General features: G+C 39.7%; 1 protein-coding gene across 2 annotated transcripts in view; it reads left to right on the top strand.

Moving 5' to 3' along the window:
* Positions 1–20,316, top strand: part of DCAF5 (DDB1 and CUL4 associated factor 5) — an 80,061-nt gene that overhangs the window by 27,847 nt on the left and 31,898 nt on the right. Inside the window, exons 1-2 of one of the 2 annotated variants that reach the window (XM_009325578.1) lie at positions 8,140–8,179; positions 13,105–13,318. In XM_009325578.1, coding sequence (XP_009323853.1) covers positions 8,172–8,179; positions 13,105–13,318 — 222 coding nt within the window. In that variant the 5' untranslated portion in view covers positions 8,140–8,171. Of the gene's footprint in view, positions 1–8,139; positions 8,180–13,104; positions 13,319–20,316 lie in introns of those variants that run through there. The other variant, XM_009325577.1, reaches the window with a different exon arrangement.

The raw sequence follows: 20,316 nt of genomic DNA, 5'->3' as shown, positions 1-20,316 counted from the left end.
CCATTGCACTAATTCTGTGGTTGACCTGTTTTTTTTGAGCCAATTCATCCGGCTCAGAAGCCAGAAAACTAACCTGGAAAAGCTTTGTAGCTTTCTTATGGCCTAGCAAGTTGAACTAGGTTCAGGGAGGGCCTAGTGAATAGTATAGATGATGGAGAAGAGAGGGGGAGGCCTGTAAGGCTGAGAACAGGAGAATAAGAAGGAAGCAAGACCTTCCTCATTTGAGGAACAGTGAACTACTAGATATGTTCAGCTGTTTGTGGCATTACTGTATTGCTTGCTTCAGTTTCTTTTGCTACACTAACCTTTCCCTTTTTTGTCTCATCAGCATGTTCTTTACAAGCATTCCTGGTGGCTTTTTACAAAGTAGAAGAGGTGAAACATAACCAAAGTTGGGGGTGATTTACCTTCCAAGGCTGCCTGTTCCATGAGAATAAACTATAAGCAGAGCGTGTTTCTGCTTGACACTTGACTTTTTATGTTCCTGCAGTACAACGTAGTGATCCAGGACACTGGTCTTGAGTGTTGAGTTCTGGGAATGCTTTTGTCCCCAGAACTCAAGTACTGGATTCAAGCTCTGAGTGAGGTAGAAATGCTTACATGCGATAGACCTTTTTATGATTCTTCTGAAAATTCAAGAGGCCTGTGCTGCCTGTGTAGTTACAAGTCAATGTACTCAAAAAGCCCAATGATTAGTTAAAAAAAATCCTTGACCACCAGGGCAAACCTGGTATCCCTTGGTGACTGTAAATCTTATGGCATATCTTAAAAGCTAACTTGATCATACAAGTCGTAATAAGCCCAAGTTAAAGGAGAGTCAATTTCAGTGTTTTCCATCAATGCTTTACAGACAAAGCGAAATAGGAACATTAGTTCAACTTCAATTTCTTTCTTTGTCTTGGCTGAGAAGTAACTGCAGTTTAGAGCCTTTTTAAGCAAACTCTTTTGAGCTCACATTAAATGAATATTTGTGTCTCAAAAAACACCAATCAAGAAGGCCCTCTTAATGGACTTCAAACTAATGTCAAATTTGCCTCCTGCACTGAGAAGTCAGAAGCAGCAAACTCCCAAGCTGTGGATGAGGAATACTCATTGTTAGGTATCAGTGAATCACCTAGTGATTAGGTCATTAAATAGTAAGCAAAATACAGAGATGGAAATTTCTTCCCTGTAATAGACTAATTAGATTCAGGGGGATCTTGAGGGGGAGGACTCTTAGCATGTTTATGAATGTTGGGCTATGTTGATCTTGCCAATGTGTGGAGGACTTTGAAGGATGTGGCTGTACTGTGCTGCTGGTCTCCAGCTGACAGTGTGTTCTCTAAAGTCTTTGTCTTGAACAGAGCTTTTTCTGCCAAGTGCTAATTACTAGGTGTTCAGCTTAGTCGTTGTGCTGCAAGAAAACACAATCCAACTCTTAAAACAATGTACTGAATACGTAACTTCTGGTCCAAATCTATTGGAAATCACAGGTGCTCAGTACTTCTGAAAATCCAGTTCTTGGCTCCTGATTGCTTTGCCTTATAGTTTCACTTGTTGCATTTAGTTCACGGCCTTTTAAAGACCTGATGAGTATTACCTTCTTGTTTCTGGATCAGTGGAATGGTCTCTGATGGCAAGAGGAAAACACTGTATGTACTACATGACTTCTTTCTGGTAGGGGTATGGAATATCTCTGTGCTCGTGAAAAGCTAAGGACGTAGAAGTCTTGCAAGTGGTTTATATTACAATGACATGCTGACATGTAGTTGGAAAAGTTAGATTTCAGGTTCACAAGTCCTTTGTCGGTTTTCAAATAGAAGTGGTAGCTGCCAGAACTACAGGCAATTTGAGAATAGTTCTTCAGAGTTTAGTTAGATGCGTGTCAAATAGACCATCTTTGCAAGAGAGGGCGAAGTATTACCTCTGAATAGAGGCATGGTTTATTTTGTTGGGTTTTTTTTTTTGTTCATGGGTGGGAGTGCAAGGGAAAGGGAGGTATTCTAAGGTCATAAAACCAGCATCATAACTGAGTTCAAGTCCACAGATTTAGGTCTCCCGTGGTTGCCAATTTTAGTTTCCAGGCTCGTACCTTCCAGGTATTTGATCCTTAAAGATCATACCAGAATGGAGACAGCAGTTATTTTCTGAGAAATGCTCATGCATATGCTGAGTTTTATCCTTTCTAGCTTATCTTCCTGAGCTCACTCTAAAAAGTAGCTGTTGCCTAGTTTTATCTGTGTGTTACCAAGATGTCTGGTATGTTGGCTGAAATACTGAGCTTCTGGAAGTGCAAGTGTGGGATCCAGTATTGTTGATGATTGACTTGCAGGGGGTATTAATCTGGGGGGTAACCACAGGATTTGCTTCTGAAAATGAGTTTAGTAAGGTTCAGGGCTCTTTAGAGGCTAGAACTGGTGGATTGGGAATTTTCTCAAAGTAGCATCTTTGGTTGTAATTGTTTTTTCCTTACAGGTTTTTAATAAGATGTAACATGATGACTACAGGAGTGGGATGGCAGGAATAGTACGTGGAGATTTAAGGTTTTTCTTCGACTGTTTTGCATTTTGACCCTGCATGTAAAGGAAAGAAGCTTGTGATTCTAATCACTTCTAATGCGTGTTCTTTGGGATTGCCCAAGCCCCTGCAGATGGAAGAGTCCTCCACATCATTGAATCAGCAGCTACCTGTTTAAATTATTTCAATGCAATAGAAGTGTGCTGCATGTTTCTGTTTGGAGACCTTTGTCAGCCCTGCTCTGAGCAGAGCACTGTATTAATGAGTGCAGGAAAAACATGTGTATCTTGGCAACCACTTTTTCATTGTCAAGCTTATCAGTTCAGTTCTTTCCCTTCCTGATTGAACCATTTGTTGTGAATTTTGACTAACTTTATGCTGCTTAAAGTAATTCATTTAGCTAGGTTACAGTATAACAAATTTTAAGTGCTATTTAGGCATTCACCAGTATGGGTCAACCACACCACCTCAAATAGTTCAAATAACTATTTGTCTTCTCTCGCAGTTCAGGAAATACAACTCATGTACCATCCTCATCTGTTTTGCTTCTGTGCTACTGAGGCAGCTCAACTGATCTGTGTCTCAACCTAGAATTTGAAGCTCTCCTGACCAGGTCCAACTTGGCATATTTGCCCCAAATAACACAGAACCTAAACTTAGATTCCTTCCCCCCCATTTGTTTTCCATTATTTCTTAAAAGTTCCTTTTAATGTCATAGAAAGTGAGCTGATCGTTGCTTAAGTTCATGGGGATTGAATTATTCTTTTCTGGAAATCTTTGGGATGTGTTGAAGTAACTTTTGAATGGTAATGGCATCTGTGGGAGTGGTGTTTTGGGGATATTTTTTGGCTTTGTTTTCCTCATTGTAACCACAAATAAATCTCCAAACTGTTTCCCACAGGTTTAGCCAAAATCAAATGACTTCTTCAGTGTTAGAAACATCTAAGGTAGTCTCCTCTGCCTTTCTAGTAGGGGGCCACTGAAGAAAAAAGGGAGTACTTGCAAATAAGCCTTTTTGACTTTGGGCAAAGAAAGATGGTGACAATCATTAAGCCATGCTGATGGCTTAAGTGGTATTTCTGCTGGGAAGAGCACTTTTCTGCATATGGAATCCGTTGTTGTGGTTGCCACTTTTGGCCAGTTGATGCTTTTTTCTTTTTTTCTTTCTTTTCTTTTTCCGTTTTAAAAACAGAAGTGCTGTGCTGAAGTTGCAAAAGATGTAAATCAGCAAATTTATTGCTAGATATTTTTTAGTGTGAAGCAAGTGATCTTTTCTGTTGCTAGGTAGTCTAGAAGTATTTAAGTAAGTATCCAAGTCTGCCGAATGCTGCCTGGTATTCAAGTGTGTGAAGCAGGTGCTGTAGTCTTTTTCCCACCTTTATGTCTTGTCCTTATTGCGGAATTAACTAGGACAGTACCGTAGGAAGGGCCCTCTCACTTAGCCTCTGTTTTGGATGTACACTTTCCTTCTCTCATTTGCAGTCCTGCTTTATGCCTGACCTTGTCAGCCCCTTTTGGGATAGAGGGTTTAGCTTAGCTTTTTCTATGTTTAGGCTGGTATCTTTCCTGAAGTGGAGTGTATTCAGGTTAGTCCACTGATGTGCAAACTGAAGAGCTTTGAAGTTTTTTTTCAATGACAGAATGGAAGATTTTTGACTTCCGTCTAGCATCCCCAGATTTGTTGATCAGACACACAACTGAGTTTTGGGGTACTGCGGTTCAAATTGTATAATAAAAATGTGTATTGTTAGTAGTTCAGCTTTTAATTCTTTGTTGTTCTCAGATAGGGCTACGGTGACTCTTCTTCTGTTCAGCTTTTCCTGTCTTGATTTAGTAGTTTTCTCAAACCTTCATTAGTTAAAATCACATTATCCATTGCAGATAGTTAGCCCTCCATCATATGCATGGGGATCTTCTGATTTGAAGATTAAGCATTTTCACACCTACCAGCATCCCCACACTAGCCCTGGTTTGGTTCTGGCCAGGCACTTTAAGCCAGGTACTGTCCCTTTGCTCTGTGGGATCCAGCTTGCTCCCAGAAGCAGCGGTGGTATTCAGGTTTATAGTTTTCAAGAATGTAAGTCACTTCATGCAGTAAACAAGAAGTCAGGAAACCCGGTTTTGTTTCACAGTGTTGGGTAGGTCTGTTGATTGACCTCTCTTGCCCTCAGTTTTTCCTGTATCAAGGAATGGGAATACTGCCTACTTCAAAAGCCTCATGATGCTTAATCTTTTTGTTAGCTTTGAAATTCTCTAGCACACAGGTCTTTCTAAAGCAAGAATTTAAAGTGCAAAGTATTGTCCATGCAATGCAAATTTAAAAAGTATAAAATAGTAATCTGTTGTTCAAAAGAAGCTCTGATTTAATGGGTTTTTGTAGCCTGATTTCTTAAGGAAATAGGTCTGTGATCATAAAAGCCTTGCCCTAATCACCTTTATGCCTCATTTAAATGAGGAGGGAATTAAAATGAGGAAAGGAATTAAGAGATACCATTTTTTATTTTGAAAATAAAATTTGAAAAAAAATATTGGTCACTGAATACAAGGGAGAGATCCTCTTAGTGCATTTACTGGGAGAACATCTGAAATGTTAGTTCAACCCTATTGTAAGACAAGGGAATTAGTCTTTGAAACATCAGTCCATGGGAAACTGTGGTGGAACCAACTTGATGAGACCAAAGTTGTGTGTGCAGTTGCAGTCAGTTACCTTTACATGATAATTTCTATTCATCTTGTACCTTACCTATTAGAGGCAAAAGCTTTACTGATTCAAGAATGGACTGTGCTTCTGCAGGAGCATCTTGGATCTTGCCACTTTTCCTGTCAAGAGAAAGGCCTACTTTCTTGTTGCTGCTCTTTTCTTTAATTTCAGCTTTTGTAGCTTTGGTAAATTAAAAATTCATGCAGCTTTGCTAGAGAAAAGAAGGAGCGAGCGTATATATATTACTGGATGAGAGAACAAATCTGTGGCTGATGTTACTCAGCTTTCCTAATGCAATACAAGAATTCCAACACAGAAACGTGTGTAGGAAAAAACGCTTCATAGGACTGCAGTATTGATATGTGACTGCTTTTGCATAGACACTAAGGTGTGAAAATGGATTTACTCTTCAGGAGGAATTACCAACTTTGACATTTTTCTGAGGTAACATTCTCTGGTATCTGTGTTTTGTGTTATACTGACTTCGGTGTGTGCTTTGTTTTGGAAAGAGCTTGTGTTCCTTCATTTGGCCTAAAGGTCATCTTCCCATGCCATGTCTGGTTGTATTTGCATCTTCTCTGTCTGGTTATCTGATGGAACCTACTCCTTTGTATTTTGCTGGATTTAGCTGAACAGTGTTCTCTCTCACAGTCTGTATTCCATCCTACAAGGTACTATTTCTGAACAGGCTGAATAATGGACTCCAACTGTAGAATTTAGGGATTAGTGTCGTGGTTTAACCCCAGCCGGCTACTAAGCACCACACAACAGCCACCACACTTCCCCCCAGTGGGATGGGGGAGAGACTCGGAAGAGTAAAAGTGAGAAAACTCGTGGGTTGAGATAAAGACAGTTTAACAGGCAAAGCAAAAGCTGCGCACGCAAGCAAAGCAAAACAAATAATTCATTCACTCCTTCCCATGGGCAGGCAGGTGTTCAGCCATCCCCAGCAAAGCAGGGCTCCATTATGCGTAATGGTTACTTGGGAAGACAAATGCCATCACCTCAAATGACGCCCCCTTCCTCCTTCTTCCCCCAGCTTTATATGCTGAGCATGACGTCATATGGTGTGGAATGTCCCTTTGGTCAGTTGGGGTCAGCTGTCCTGGCTGTGTCCCCTCCCAACTTCTTGTGTACCCCCAGCCTGCTCTCGCTGGTGGGGTGGTGTGAGAGGCAGAAGAGGCCTTGACTCTGTAAGCACTGCTCAGCAGTAACGAAAACATCCCTGTGTTATCAACACTGTCTCCAGCACAAATCCAAAGCACAGCACTGTACCAGCTACTAGGAAGAAAATTAACTCTACCCCAGTCAAAACCAGCACAGTTAGAAAAGGAGGAAAATGGTGAGGTGATTTAGCTAGCTTGCTTGTGGTTGTTGGACAGTTGTTCTTTACTCTGTATTCTCTACTTTCTTTTCTTTTTTTAATCTGGCTAAATGTTTTTTTTTCTTTTCCTGCAAAACTATTTTACTGTCTACTAGATCGCATTTACTACTTACATTACAGTAACACCTAGATGTTTCAAGCAGAGTGAGAACAGGATGCTCTTGTGCCTGCTGACTCTCAGATCTGTAGTGAGGGCAAGCCTAGGACAGTGAGAATGTTTGGGAACAGGTCTGTAAAGACCAAAACAAACCTTGGATGGAGCTGGAGGAGGAGGAGAGACATAGGAACAAACAGGGGTTTTTTTGTTTGTTGTTGTCATTTGCTACTGTTTAATTGCTGTAGTGGCAGAGGTAAGCCTTAAGTCCTAAAAGGATAGAAGTAATACAGATGAGGGGGAGAGTTCAGTATACTTTATGCCTTTGTTCTTGTCATCTTCCTCAAAATACTGAGATTCTGTAGGTTTTTTCCTATGAATGAAGGCAGAATAAAGGAAAACGTAATGCTTTCTGGAGAACTGCCTGAGATCACTGGTAAAGCAACATTAGCATTCAGTGATTCAGTTAGATCATAAGGGCCAAACCACACAAGTCTTTGCTGTTACAAGGTCTGGCTGCTCTGGGTACGTAAATCTGGTGATGTTTGATGTTCTTAAGGCTCCAGATTCTGAAGTCAGTTATCAGATAAGAATCTCTCATTAAAAAAATTAATAAATTATCTCCCTCTTGGTTTGGAGGGAAAGGTGAAGCTTCTGGTCACCTTAGAGCTTGCCACACATGAAAGTTTATTAATGATGGGGGATTCCTTTTTATACTAATTTACATGTTCCTGACCCTAACAGTAAAGAGCAGAAAGAATGACACATTTTTGAACATGCAGAATCTTCACCCTAAATTCCCTACTTTTCCAGTCTCGGTGGATGCAGTTGGTTTTACTTGTATGTTCTTTTTGAAGGAAAGCAAATATGTTTAGTTTTGCTAACAATACACAGCCTTTATTTTATTTGGTTGTTCTTTAAAGTCAAGCGAATACCCCTTACTTCCTGTTAAGGATTCTGGGGGATGTAGTTCTTGAAGAGAGTTCTTGTAAAGGTAGTGAGATAATCAGAAATAGTGATGACAGAATTTAGAAAAATGAGCATGTTACTGAGAAATAATAAAATCCTGAATATGGCTTTTGTACCTTTTTAATCTTAAGACACTGATGGACTTCCTTCACATTTGTTAACACTTCTGAATACACATAGAGAAACTCCACACGCTTTGACACGACTTACTTGCTTTTCAAAGAAACTATCTTGAGACTTCTGAGAGACCTGTAATCTACTTTAAAAAAAAATGTATGCATGTTAATTGATCTTGTGCCTGCTTTTCTATTATTGGTTAATTTGGCTCTTTCTAAGTGTTTGCTCCAGACTAAAGAAGAATTGTATGTGTTTTTACACACACAATAACTTTCTTCCAAATAAAAACCCAAACCCTTCTGCAGTTTTCCAGGCCAAGATTCTGTTTGCCAAGTTTCATTCCAGTTCTTTCTGCACAGTTAGAAGTTCCTCAATTTTGTGGTGACGGAAATGCTGACAAACACAGTTGTATGCAATGGTGTGTATTAGTTACGAGCATTCAATTCATTTTTTCCTTTTAAGGTCATTCTGTCATTAAGTTAGTTTCACACACTGCTGTTTGACATCAACACTTTCTCCCTTCCTTCCTTCTCCCTCCTAAATGACACTCATTTCCCAAGGACAGTGTCTGTACTGCAGTTCATTGTCAGATTTGTAGCTTATAAAGAGAAGCTATTCAATGGTTTTATTTAATGGTTCTATTTAATGCTGTCATGCATGCTGCTTTTATTTTATTTCTACCAAGACACTGATCTTCTCTCAGTTTTAATGGCCACTGTCTGTTGCCAAGCTAACTTTTGAATAGCCTGGGTTGATCTTATGTTACCACTCAGGCAGTTGACTTTTCAAAAAAGGATGAAACAACTTCTTTGTTTAGAAAAGGGGAGAGAGGAGGAGGAGGAAATGCCTGTTTCAGGTATAGACTTTTCCTGCAAATTCTGAGTGCAGTGAGACTACTTCTTCCCTCACCCCACTAGCTGCCAGTAGAAACGTATTTATTTACATTAGTGGTGCTACTCTTGGATTGAAAGCCTTCCATTGTTTGGCTGAGCTGGTATTTAGTTAACGTTTGAGTGCTGCCTGTGTGCAGCATATCCAACTACGGAAATGACCATATTGCACATAGCTGTCCATTCTCTCCCTCCTCAGCCTCCCTCCAGCTCCAGCATGTGTGTTTGGATTGTAATGTTCCATCTGTGGACTAAATATTTCTCTTAATCATACGAGATGACTATTTTAAAAACTCAGAAGTGCATGTGTGTGTCTCTATATTGCTTCCAGAGCTTGTAGACAACATCAGCATTCCATGGCTGGCTGGGTGAGCCAAATTTGGAAGCAGACTAAATCCCAGAGTAGCCTGGGTCTGCATTCATAAAGATAATGCCTCTAGCAGAAAGGGCACCCATCTTGTTCAGAGGTGCCCTTTTAGGGTTGTCTTCAGATTTCTCACTAGCTGCCATGGTCTGTGTCTTCGAGAGGAGAATATTACTTTTAGTCTGATGCATCAGTAAACTTTTTAGTAACTGCAAGAAGGTGTTGCCTCTGAAATTCCTTTGCTGGAGCATGCAATAAGGAGCAGGCAGAAGTGGCAGTTCTAACACGAGCAACATATCCAAGCATGTCTATACAGCCCCACGTAATCCTGCGTGGAAAAAATCCCAAAGTAGCACTGACTAAAGGTACAGAGCAGCACCATGATGCAACCGGGAAAGTGGAGATAGTCATTTGAACACTGAACATGCTTAAACACAGCTCTCCCCTTCCTCTTCCCTTCCCATCCCAAAAAAAGAAGAAGAGCAAAAGCTCTGGTTCTAATTAGTTTGAAGATCTTTAGAGCTTCTTGATTCAGACATCCTCTTTAGTACTAATGAGTACTAGTACTGGTTTAATACTGTAAGAAATAATGTAACTTCCCCCAGGTTCTTTCTTGGAGATGGCTGACTGCTTTTTTCCTGCAATTTTGATGGAGATGGAATACTCTAGAAGACATTTTGGGCAATTTTTTTTTTTCCCCTAAAGACAGCATGGTTATTCTATAATCAACTAAATTTTATAATGGAAGATACTGAAGTCTTGGGGTTCCTCAATTCTAAATACTGCTACCATGTGCACTGCCTGCAGTAGGAGGCAGAGGAAGAGAGATTTCTCAAATCCTCTATGTCTTCTGTTAGTGAGCTAGGTTCCTAGCTTTTCCACCAAGATGGAGCCATGAGCTGCACTCACTCCATACCCCCCCATCATATTTCTGACCATCTCTCTCAGATGTTCTCTCATAGGAGGAGAGAGAGAGCAAATATTTTTTCTCTGTTTGGGTCAGGAAATGGATGTTTGGGGGGTTTTGGTGTCAGTTTGTCTCTCCATCCCCACCTAACTACCTGCTGCCTCTTTTCATAGCTTGTTAAAGGAAAACACTGCAGTTAATTTAACAAACCCTTTCAAAGAGACAGAGAGAAAGCAAGCAGGACACAGCAGGGTGGGCAAAACAGAAAACCACTGTCTTGTGATTAGTGCAGCAAAATGCTGCACATGGAGCTATAGAGTCTGATTTTTGGAGACAAAATTGAGGCAAATGGAGAAAGTCATGGGCATGTTACTCTTATATATGAATGGCATATGGCTATTTTAGCATTTCTTTATCAGCCGAACTTAGACCACTGCCTTTTTTATTAGTGTGGGGTTTGGGTTTTTGGGGGTTTGTTTTGTTTTGTTTTTTCTTTTTCCTTTGAGCCAGATATTCAAGGAACTGCAGCATAAACTGTATTTCCATTACACGTGTGGCTGAATTGTGTGGAGTAAGGGTATGAGGTAGGCAAAGCTGTGGATCTTTTGAGGGGTCTTAACTATGCAGCTCCTTAACTCTAGACTTCTTATGTGTACATTATCATAATTTCTGAAGTTCTAGCCTTTCTTACTTCATTTAATTTCTGAAGTAAAATATTCTTTTAGAGCTTTGTTACATTGAAGTTGCTGAAACACAATACAGAATTCAACTCCAAGAGGTGTTTTCTTTGATAGCTTTGACTGCTATAGGAGCTTAACGAAAACATCTGTAAGCAGAATGGAAGCTAGTTTATTATTACACTACTATTACTATAAAATATAATCTCAAAATATTTCAGGCAGGGCATAATAATAGTAACCATGGAAACTTTTTGCTTGAAGATTTGAAAGGATGGGGCATCTGGTAGGCTCGCTGACTTGTAGGCAGGAGAGAATTCCAGGTTGCGGTTTAGATTGAGGAGGAGAACTGGTGATGGGGAGAGGGGCTTAGTCCTGGTGCAGTAGTGGCTGCACCTTAAGTTTTGTTGGTGCGTATATGTTATGGTGTTCTTATCCACGGTGGAGAACTCGTGTATTTTTATAGAAAAATTGACCTTTCTTCACCAAAAAAATTTGGGTTTATTTCTTCTGCATGTTTTTTGGGTTGAGGCTTTGGTTGGTTTTTGGATTTTGGGGTTTTTTTGTTTAATTTTTGTGTGTTGTTGGGTTTTTATGTCTTGTTTTTTTTTTTTTTTAAGGAAGTGGAAACTTCCATAGAAAAAATTTTTGGCTTACACAAACCTATTGGGGGGGGGAAGTCATGTGTGTTTTGGGTTTTTTTTTTGTTTTGGGTTGTTTTTCTGTTTTTTTTTAATGCCTGGCTGAGTATTTTGAGATGGATGAGTACTTTATTGATCTTGATGAACAGAAACTAGGGCTGATGAGGGGGATCCTAAATCCTTGTCTCTAAGGTTACAGTTTCTAGTATTAAATTTTCTCATGTTTTTATTAAAAACCATAAACACTATTAAGAGAAGCTCAGCAGCTTTGCCTAGGAGGAGAACGCACACGTATGTGAGAGAGCAGGACTCTTCATGCTGATACAGGCATTCAGAAGTTTTGGTGCCCAGCTTGAAGCTCTTACTAGTTGGCTTTGAAAATGTGACTTCTGGTTCCTTTGCGGCACCTGGCTTTGACTGTTCAGTTCACAAAGTGCATGTGTGTGAGAGCAGTGTATTTCTAGTGCGTTCATTGTGTGGAGTCTTCTATTTTGTTTTTGGCTTTGTTGAACTCTAGCTTAGGAGCAATAGTTTTTTAACTTTACAGTATCTCATGTAATGATGCGTGCTTCAACCTGCATGGAATGTGGCTTTCCCATCCATGTGGAGTGACTCATTTTTCACAAATGTTGGGGCATAGGGCTACATCAGAAAGTATAATGCATTAAAATCTATGAATAAACTTCCTTCTAGAATCTGCAAATTCTGTGTTGGCATGCCTTGTCTGGTCCAGAAGGTGCATAAAAGTCACAGCTCTTAACAAGATTTGATGGGGATTGCTCAAAACCTGTTAACAAAAGGTCGAGCTCTGGTACTGCTTAAGGAGGTTTCAGTGATCACTGAACAAAAAAGGGATAAAATGTCTTCCTTCTTTGTCCCCCTTTCCATACACACAATCACTTCAAGTACAGGGATTGAATTAAGTCTTTGGAAAAAACAGAAAGCCTGTACAATGCAAGTTGAATTTCAGGTATGCTTTGATTATCTTTAGGTTCCTGGATGGAACAAATTCCATATTCTGTTACTGTTTTAAAGAGAGAGCCTGGAAACTTGTGACCCTTTGTTTTTGTCTTGTATATGTCAATAAGAACTGATACAAATACTCCAGCTCTGATCATACAGCCTTATATGGAACAAGGAAACTAGCTAATTCAACCATGTGAGAGTTTTAGGTAATAGTGTCATGTAGTAGCATAATAGTCTTGCCTCCTTGGCAATATTTTTAGATGAAGCAAGTTTGAGACTAGCTAAGTGACTTATTTTAGCATTTCTTGCAATAAGTTATTGGTAAGATGGCCTTTTATTTAAGACAGCTGGATCTGATTGTAGAGTTCAAACATCCTCTGATGTGCTGTAGAAATGTAAATAGAAGCAGAAGTGCGATAATGGTCAGAGTATCTACAATCGGAGAAAATGCCTTCTGGTGCCAGAGCAGAGGGGGAAAAAAAATGTTTGCGCTGGCTGGATTCAGGCACCAGCTGAACAAAAAGAGCTGAGTGCTGGTAGGGTCAGTCTCAAATGCAGACATCCCAGAGGTACAAGAACAGCCTTTTTAAGGCTAAGGCTACTCTGAGACTTTGCTCCTGTGCAGAAAATGTATTTGTTATTAACAAAACTTCTCTCAGTCTTTAACTTTACTCTTCTGAAGACTTTATAGTCTTAGCGTTTTGATAGTTTGTCATTCAGGTTTTGAATCACGTTTGTTCAGGAATTGATGCTTTGAAGCAGAAACTAAATATAAGATTATAGTTCACTGGGCTTATTTGTTTGAAATGACTCAGTAAGGTTAAAGAGAGAGTTCTGTCTTTAAGTAGTTCAGTTCAAGTGGCAGCCCATCTCACTTGTTTCATCTGTCTTTTCTCAGTTCGCTGCTCCGCTATGGTGGAAACCTCTCCCTTCAAAGTGCCATGAGTGTTCGGTTCAACAGCAATGGAACCCAGCTGCTGGCACTGCGTCGGCGCCTTCCCCCAGTCCTCTACGACATCCACTGCCGGCTACCTGTCTTCCAGTTTGACAACCAAGGGTACTTCAACTCATGTACTATGAAGAGCTGCTGTTTTGCAGGTGATCGTGATCAGGTAATAAGCAAGCAATGCTGTCCTGAGTCTCCAAAGTTTCCATGAGTGTTTGAAAACACCTCTGTAAGGTTTTTTTTTTCTGATTCAGGAGATAAAAGAGGAGGCAGAACGGGTGTAGGCTTACCTCAGAACTGTTTTGCAGCGTAGGCTCTGAAAGAAGAAAAACATATACCAAAGCACATGATAAATTTTACTTGTTGTTTGATGTGATCTAATACTTACTTGGAAGGTGATATTCACAAGAGAAATATTTGCAGAGGCTTTTTAGGTCCAATTAATATGATTTTAGAACTACGAGTAGACAATATTATCTGCATATGATAAGGAAGCATCTTCCTTTTGTTTCAGTATTGCTACCGAGTGCAGTAGAGGCAATCCCACAAAACATAGATATTGTGGATTTATAGAGTTACTGCTTCTTATTTCAAATTATAATGTCTCTCCTTTAATACTATACTACTGGATCAGATTATAGGTCTTTGTAGTTCAGTGTTCTGTAAGTGGTGATGGCGGGTGGTTAGGAAGGAATAGTTTGTTACTTCACTGAGGCAGGACTCTGTCCCTACTACTAATCACAAAGAAATAGGTCACACATAAAGCGACTAACAGCAGTTTGTGTGATTCTAGAGCTGCATATTGTCTTTGGACAGCTGCATTTAATAACCACTAACACTGTTTAAGGAAAAAAAATGTATTTTCAAGCTATGATAGTATAGAACTAAGAGCTGAAACTTTCTTTGCTGTCAACAGTAAAATTCCTGCAGTCAGAATTTGGTCATTAATTCTATTGCTGCTGCTGCAGGAGGCAGAGTTGAGCTTCTTTCAGATAGCAAGTATGAAATACATTTACATCACTGAACTTGAGCAGTGTTTCTGAGTTTTACATAGTTTCTTGTAGAAGGAGTGTGAAAATGCAATAACGAAACCATCTTAAAAAATAGTGGTTTACTGTAAAGAATGAGCAAACACATGTATTGTTTAAGAAGAAAACTGATGATTTGTGGTCCATTTTTTAGTCAGCCTAAAGATGACACTCTTTTCTCCTCTGGAAGTCAGAGTAGACCTGTGTACACTCTGACACATAGTTTAGCTTCTTATCTGTTACTGAAGATCTAGATAAAAGCCTTAGTGTCTGTTGTTGTGCTTTCTAAGCCATTTTCTTATGGGTATGGTGTTATTTTAATGGGAAGAATATGGCTGTTCTGTATCAGGTTGATGTGATACTTCAGAGGCCTGCATTTTTTAAAAACTTGATATTCTTTTGGCTTGATGGACTTTCTGTTCAGATAAGTAGCAGCACATAATGCTACTAAACAGTTGGAAATTGGAGCAAAAGACATTTATATTCCCTTATAAATGCTATAAGAAGCTAATAGGGAATATGAAGTTTAATATGGAATATTAGAGAGGTGTGGAATTTGACATTTAGATACCTGCTTGTACTCATCCTCTAATTGGAAGGAAAAAAGATAATGAAGTCGCAGAAAATAACAACATGTGGTCCAACTGTATATGTCTGAAACTGTCCAGTAATGCTCAAATTCAGCTGACTAAGATTGTCAACACTATGGATAGTCCTTAGGGACTGCCTTTTACCGAGAACCCAATTCCAATTCCAGGTGTATCTAGAAAAGAAGGTTAGAGTTGGAACCTACTGTGAGATACACAAGATGAATAAAAAAAATTTACAATGTTTTTTCAGTTTCACCCTTCTATATAACTAGTATGCTTTTGCTTTTTGGTGAGTTTTGTGAGTATGAAATAATGTATACAAGGCTCCCCACGCAAATCAGAATTCATCAAAAAAAAGAAAGAAATCTGTTTCCAATTTAATCTGGTTCCAGCCCCCTCTCCCATTTAATATTGCTGTCCTGTGCCTTAATAAAGAATGTCTTTCATTCGAGATCCACGCAAAGTGAGCTTCATAGAATTCCTTGCTTGTATTTCCTTGTAGGATCAAAACTTTGAGTGGGCTAGGGCTCATTTGTGGGGATCTAAGGCTAAGAAAGTTGTGTTCAAATTATAAGTGGCACTTGTGGTAGGAAGGCTTCTTCAGAAATTTTCTCTCATTGCACCTCTGATTTTCTCTGGCTTCGATTTTTCTTTTCATCTTTATTAAACTGATGACTCGATCTTTTTTTTCTCTTTTAAGCTGTCTTAAATAGTTAGGTTTTAATACTTCATACAGAGCCTAGTAATTTTAAAATGGGACTCTCCTGTGTTCAAACTATTATGTGTTGTCTGCACAGTTAGTTCATCTGATAAGGTTGCATTTCGATTCTATATTTTAACCCTAACAAGAAAGGGATATCCTTAACTCATCAGTGCTTAGAATGCAGTTCCATTAGGAAAAAAGTAAACTGCTGAAAGGGGGAGGCCTTTCTTATCCAGCAGAGGTGATGCAAGACCTTTCAGTGATTCAACTTCCTAACCTGGTAGAAGCATTTACTTCTTCTTCTGGGTCAATGACTTATATTGGCACTCAGAGGGCTCTGGCAAGCGTTTGAATGCAATATAAGGAAGGGATCAGAAGGTGGGTGAGAGGTAGAGAGATGGCCTTTCAGCGCTGTGAGACTCGGCTCTTCACAGAACTACAGCCTTTGCTAATTTTTCTATGAAGTTTATACATGGAAAATGGTTTACTCACAAGAAGTTTTCCTGTAAATCATTACCATCAGGGTTTAAAAACCCATAACTGTTAGCACTTGCCTTTGGAAGTTTGCTCTAACACAGTGGTGAAAATCTACAGAGAAGGTAAATAGCACCATGTTCCATATGGAGCTGTTGGATTCCAGTATGGCAAAAATGAACAGATTCCGAGCTGCAAGCACACAACATAAGAGTTCTCTAAGAGATCACCCTTATATTTTAAGAAATTAAATACTGAAGTTCCCATAATGATCAGATGTGTTATTTTTACTTTGACAAGGTACGTGTGTTAAATTAATACAATTTCTTTGCACAAATAAAACACAGACTACTAGTTGGGGAACAGTTTGATTGGTTTGTCTGTTGATGGCAGTTAAGCTCTGTATACTAATCTGTTCTCAGTATTGTCTTTTGAGTGCCCACAGATTGTGACAGGTACTCAACAGGACTTGGATCCAGAACTCCTGACTTCTCACTGTAGAGGGGAGCCTGCTACCAGCAGGTGTGCAGTGGTCTCCATACCAGCTTGTTTTATTGGAGCATCTGTGATGCAAGTAGATTGAAACCTCTCAACAAAGAATGAAATACCATTAATGCTTTAAGGAACAAAACTCAGAAAGATTCACCTGTTAACCCCAATGATTTTTTTTTTAAAAGTTTAAAAGAACACATTCTGAAGTCCTTAGCTGGTTTTGAGTTGTTGCAGGTATTTTGGGTGTGTGGGTTGTAGCACAGGCTAAGTGACAGGGATCTTGGAGGATGAACAGCTTTGCTTCTTTTTGTGTCCTTGCAAACTGTTGTTTTCCTCCAAAAGCATTATTGCCCTAGTCCTTGTGAACCTGATTTGAAAATCAGTGAACAGTATATGCAGGCATTTTTCCTAGAAATGCCACAGTCAGACTTTTCTTATTTCTTACAACTACCAAAACTTGAGAGGCAATGTTTAGCCCATTAGCATTATAATTGCCTTCATTTGCTCCTCTCAGAACTCTGTCTTTTGTCTATGTCATGTGTGTAATGACCTCATTCACATGACACTAATTTTTTCATTTCTTTGTAGGAGAGCTCTGATGTTGGTAGATAAACACGTTCAAAATCGTATGCCACTTGTGTTATGCGGGAGCTCACTTGAGTCATATAGCTGTGGAAGGCAGGAAGGATAAGATAGGCTAGATGGATCAAGCATGACTCTCAGCTGCCCACTCCCTCTGTTGGCTATAGAGATTTATGTGAGAGCGTAATTTACCCATCCTTCTGGTACAGGCATCCAGGCCCAGAATTTTAAAGGCAGTTTATTAATGCACCTGACTCCCACTGACTTTACCCTAGCGTGCACAAGTGTTTGTTTACATACAAATCATAAAATGTGTGAGAATCTCAAGTTGTGTCGGGGTGCTGGGGGAGTTTCCATTCTTCTTGTCAGCATTAGAATTTGGGAAATGTTGTTTAAATACTAAGGATTTTTAGTTGCTAGACTGGTATGGAAAGTATCTTCTTGGATCTAAGGATACGGGAAGTATTGAAGGGCTTCGGGTACCCAAATGCATTTTTACGTGTAGAAGCCTCAGAGGCCATGGTGATGGGCAGCAGCAAAATAAGACCCACAAAACACAACCCCCCCCTCCAAACTAGAATAGACCAAAAGCTTTTCTTGCTCAAGAATTGTTGCCTGTGTCACAGTGATGAATGCTATCAGCTCATTCCTTTTTTTCACTGTGCAGATAATGTGAGGCTCTATAACGCTTCTAGTTGTAAAATCAACTGCCTGCTGCCTGCTTAAAAAAAGGCGGGGGTGGGGAGAAATAACTTGTACCCTGTGAATCAAACAAAAAGTGTCTTGACTCTGGCATGCCCTCAGACATTACATCACCACTCAGCCTTTTCTGTTGACATTACACTGGTATAGGAGAGTTTCAGGAATGCACCACTCAGGGTACTGCAGATTGCTCCAACTCCCTATAAAGTTACAGCCTTCGTTATGTTGAAGTCTGTGTGCTAAATAGCCCTGGTTAGGGACAACCCAGTTTTTAGCAGGACAGAATTATTACATGAATGTAACCCTTCCAGTAACAGGATTAGCTGTATAGGTGCCAGGGGTCTTACATGGTTGTGCACTGCCTTTGTAAAGAAATAGAACTTTTTTTCCTGTGTTCTTCTTTCTGTCATCTAACTTAAAGGCCATTTATCTCAGGAAGTAGCACTTATCAATGTCTAGCTTTAAAAACTAAAAAGAAGAAAGGCAATTATTCTTCTAAAGAATATATTGTGAGTTTCCTTTACACAGAAGAATTCTTAATGAATAGTAGCTTATTGCAGTCAGCATTTCTTAATGTATGAAAAGCACTCAGTGTGCAAATATGTTGCTGTGCTTGGATAAAAAGCAAATCAATGTCTTACTCTGGCTTCTTCCAAGAATTACTGATGAGGTTGTATTTTGTTTTTTACTTTATCTAAATGGCAGTTTAAATCCCAGCTACATGCATAACATTACGTACATATAAAATACATACATGAGTAATTTATCTGGCTATGAAATTACTTTATTTCTTCCCCATCCCTTTTGGTAATTGACATGGGAGGGTCATACTGAAAATGTCTCTTCAGAGTCAGGGTCTTGACAGAAGGGGCTGGGAGTTTTCTTTAACCCTTCCTATTCTGATCACCTCTTCCCCCATTCCCTGAGGCATCCTGCCAGGCTCATTTCCTGTCTCCCTTCTCTTCTGCATTCCTGTAAGCCCTTGGGGGAGGTTTTTAGACCTCTGGACAGTAATGCATTTAGCCCAAAGGGACCCATACTGAAGCTAAATTCTGGTGGAGTAGAACCCTGACTCAGGAGATTTTGAGGTTTGCAGGCTTCGTGTTCCTCATAGTGCATCACGAGATCTGCAGTTTAGTAGCATCCCTTGCACGACTGGAGAGAGGGAAGGGAAAGGAGAGTGAGCAGGAGTGCAGTGCTAAAAATGACACACAATGGGTGCTGCACTGACAGTGTTTCTTGTTGAGCTGTTAAAACTAGGCCTGGTCTAGATACTGAAAAAGCAACTATGAATTCGGGAGGATTTTGACTAATAGAATATTTGATTTAATGTGTATTTGAAAAAGTGAAGTAACAGATGGCTGAAGAAGACGAGAGAGCAATTGGGGTATATGCAGTTTCAGCCATGTACAGAAGAGTCCCCTTCATATGCTCAGATAAACTTGTTGTTGCTTTCTTTGGAATGTAATAGGAATATTTTCCCTGCCATAGAAATCCACAGTGAGGGTTTGTAAGTTGCTTTTGTTCATGAATAAAATTACTGTTACGGCCTTTCTGCATGGCAAAAAGGCAGCTGTAAAAATGTTGATGGATTGTTCCCGATGATGCTTCTGTAAGTATTTAAAACTGCCCCACACAGAGTTGGCTGTTTATAAGATTAGGGATTTAGGGAGTGGGAATACAAATGTTTGGCTTTGAATTTTATGTACTAGAAGCAATTTGCGTTTCTCCCGTCTGCTGTGTCACAGCTTTTCTTTTTCCAGTTCATGAGATAGGCATGCTTCTTACTGAGGAACAAAGTTTCTGTTGTAAAAAGCCTTTGGACGTACCTGCTTGATTCTCAGGCCAAGATGGAAAACTTTTAAGTTCTTTTTTGTGCCAGGTTCAACCTTCCTGAAAAACAGTCTCAAACAGTACAGGTTGCAAGCTGCTGTCCTGGCTAGTATGAAAAAAGTTGGCTGTTTTCAAAGCAAACATGTTTCTTACTACCACAATGCTGTGAGCCCTAGCTGTAGATTACTCTTTAAATTTGTTAAATATTGCAAAAAGATATGATTTGCGCCCTAGAATTTATTACAAAGCAGAAGATAAAAGAATGTATAGGTATACTTTCTTGTAGGTAAATTATTTTCTTAACTGCAAGTTTTCCAAAACACATTTCAGAAATAGCTTTCCCAGTTATGTCTCTTCTTACTTTAGGTTTTGTCATTGAGAGACAGCAGCAAGAGATTAGTAGCCTGCACAGGTGACTGCTCTTTGTCTTCCTGACCCTACACCCTGGTTAACTGCCTTGGGGAGAGGAACTTCTTAGCTGGTAACAGTGAGAGCTTCTAAAAGGAGAACAGGCAGCCACTCTGCCTGGGGTTGCAGTCTGAGGTTACAAACAAGGCAGTAGGCCACTGAGAGGGGAGGTCCTGTACTTTACTTCGGCTATACTGGCATCCACCTGACCCCTATAGAAGCTGATTGAAATATATAAATGAGAAGAAATATATTGAATGACTGATTATGATTTGTATGGGATTTTACTGTTCCAGCTACTGAGCCAGACCACTGCTGTGTCACGAGTGAGCGCTGATGTTGGCACAAGGGA

This window comes from Pygoscelis adeliae, unplaced genomic scaffold (assembly GCF_000699105.1).
Source record: "Pygoscelis adeliae isolate BGI_AS28 unplaced genomic scaffold, ASM69910v1 Scaffold356, whole genome shotgun sequence".
In the NCBI taxonomy this organism is placed as follows: Eukaryota; Metazoa; Chordata; class Aves; order Sphenisciformes; family Spheniscidae; genus Pygoscelis; species Pygoscelis adeliae.
The sequence above is the reverse complement of the archived record's forward strand: the minus strand, read 5'-3'. Positions and strand labels throughout refer to the sequence as shown.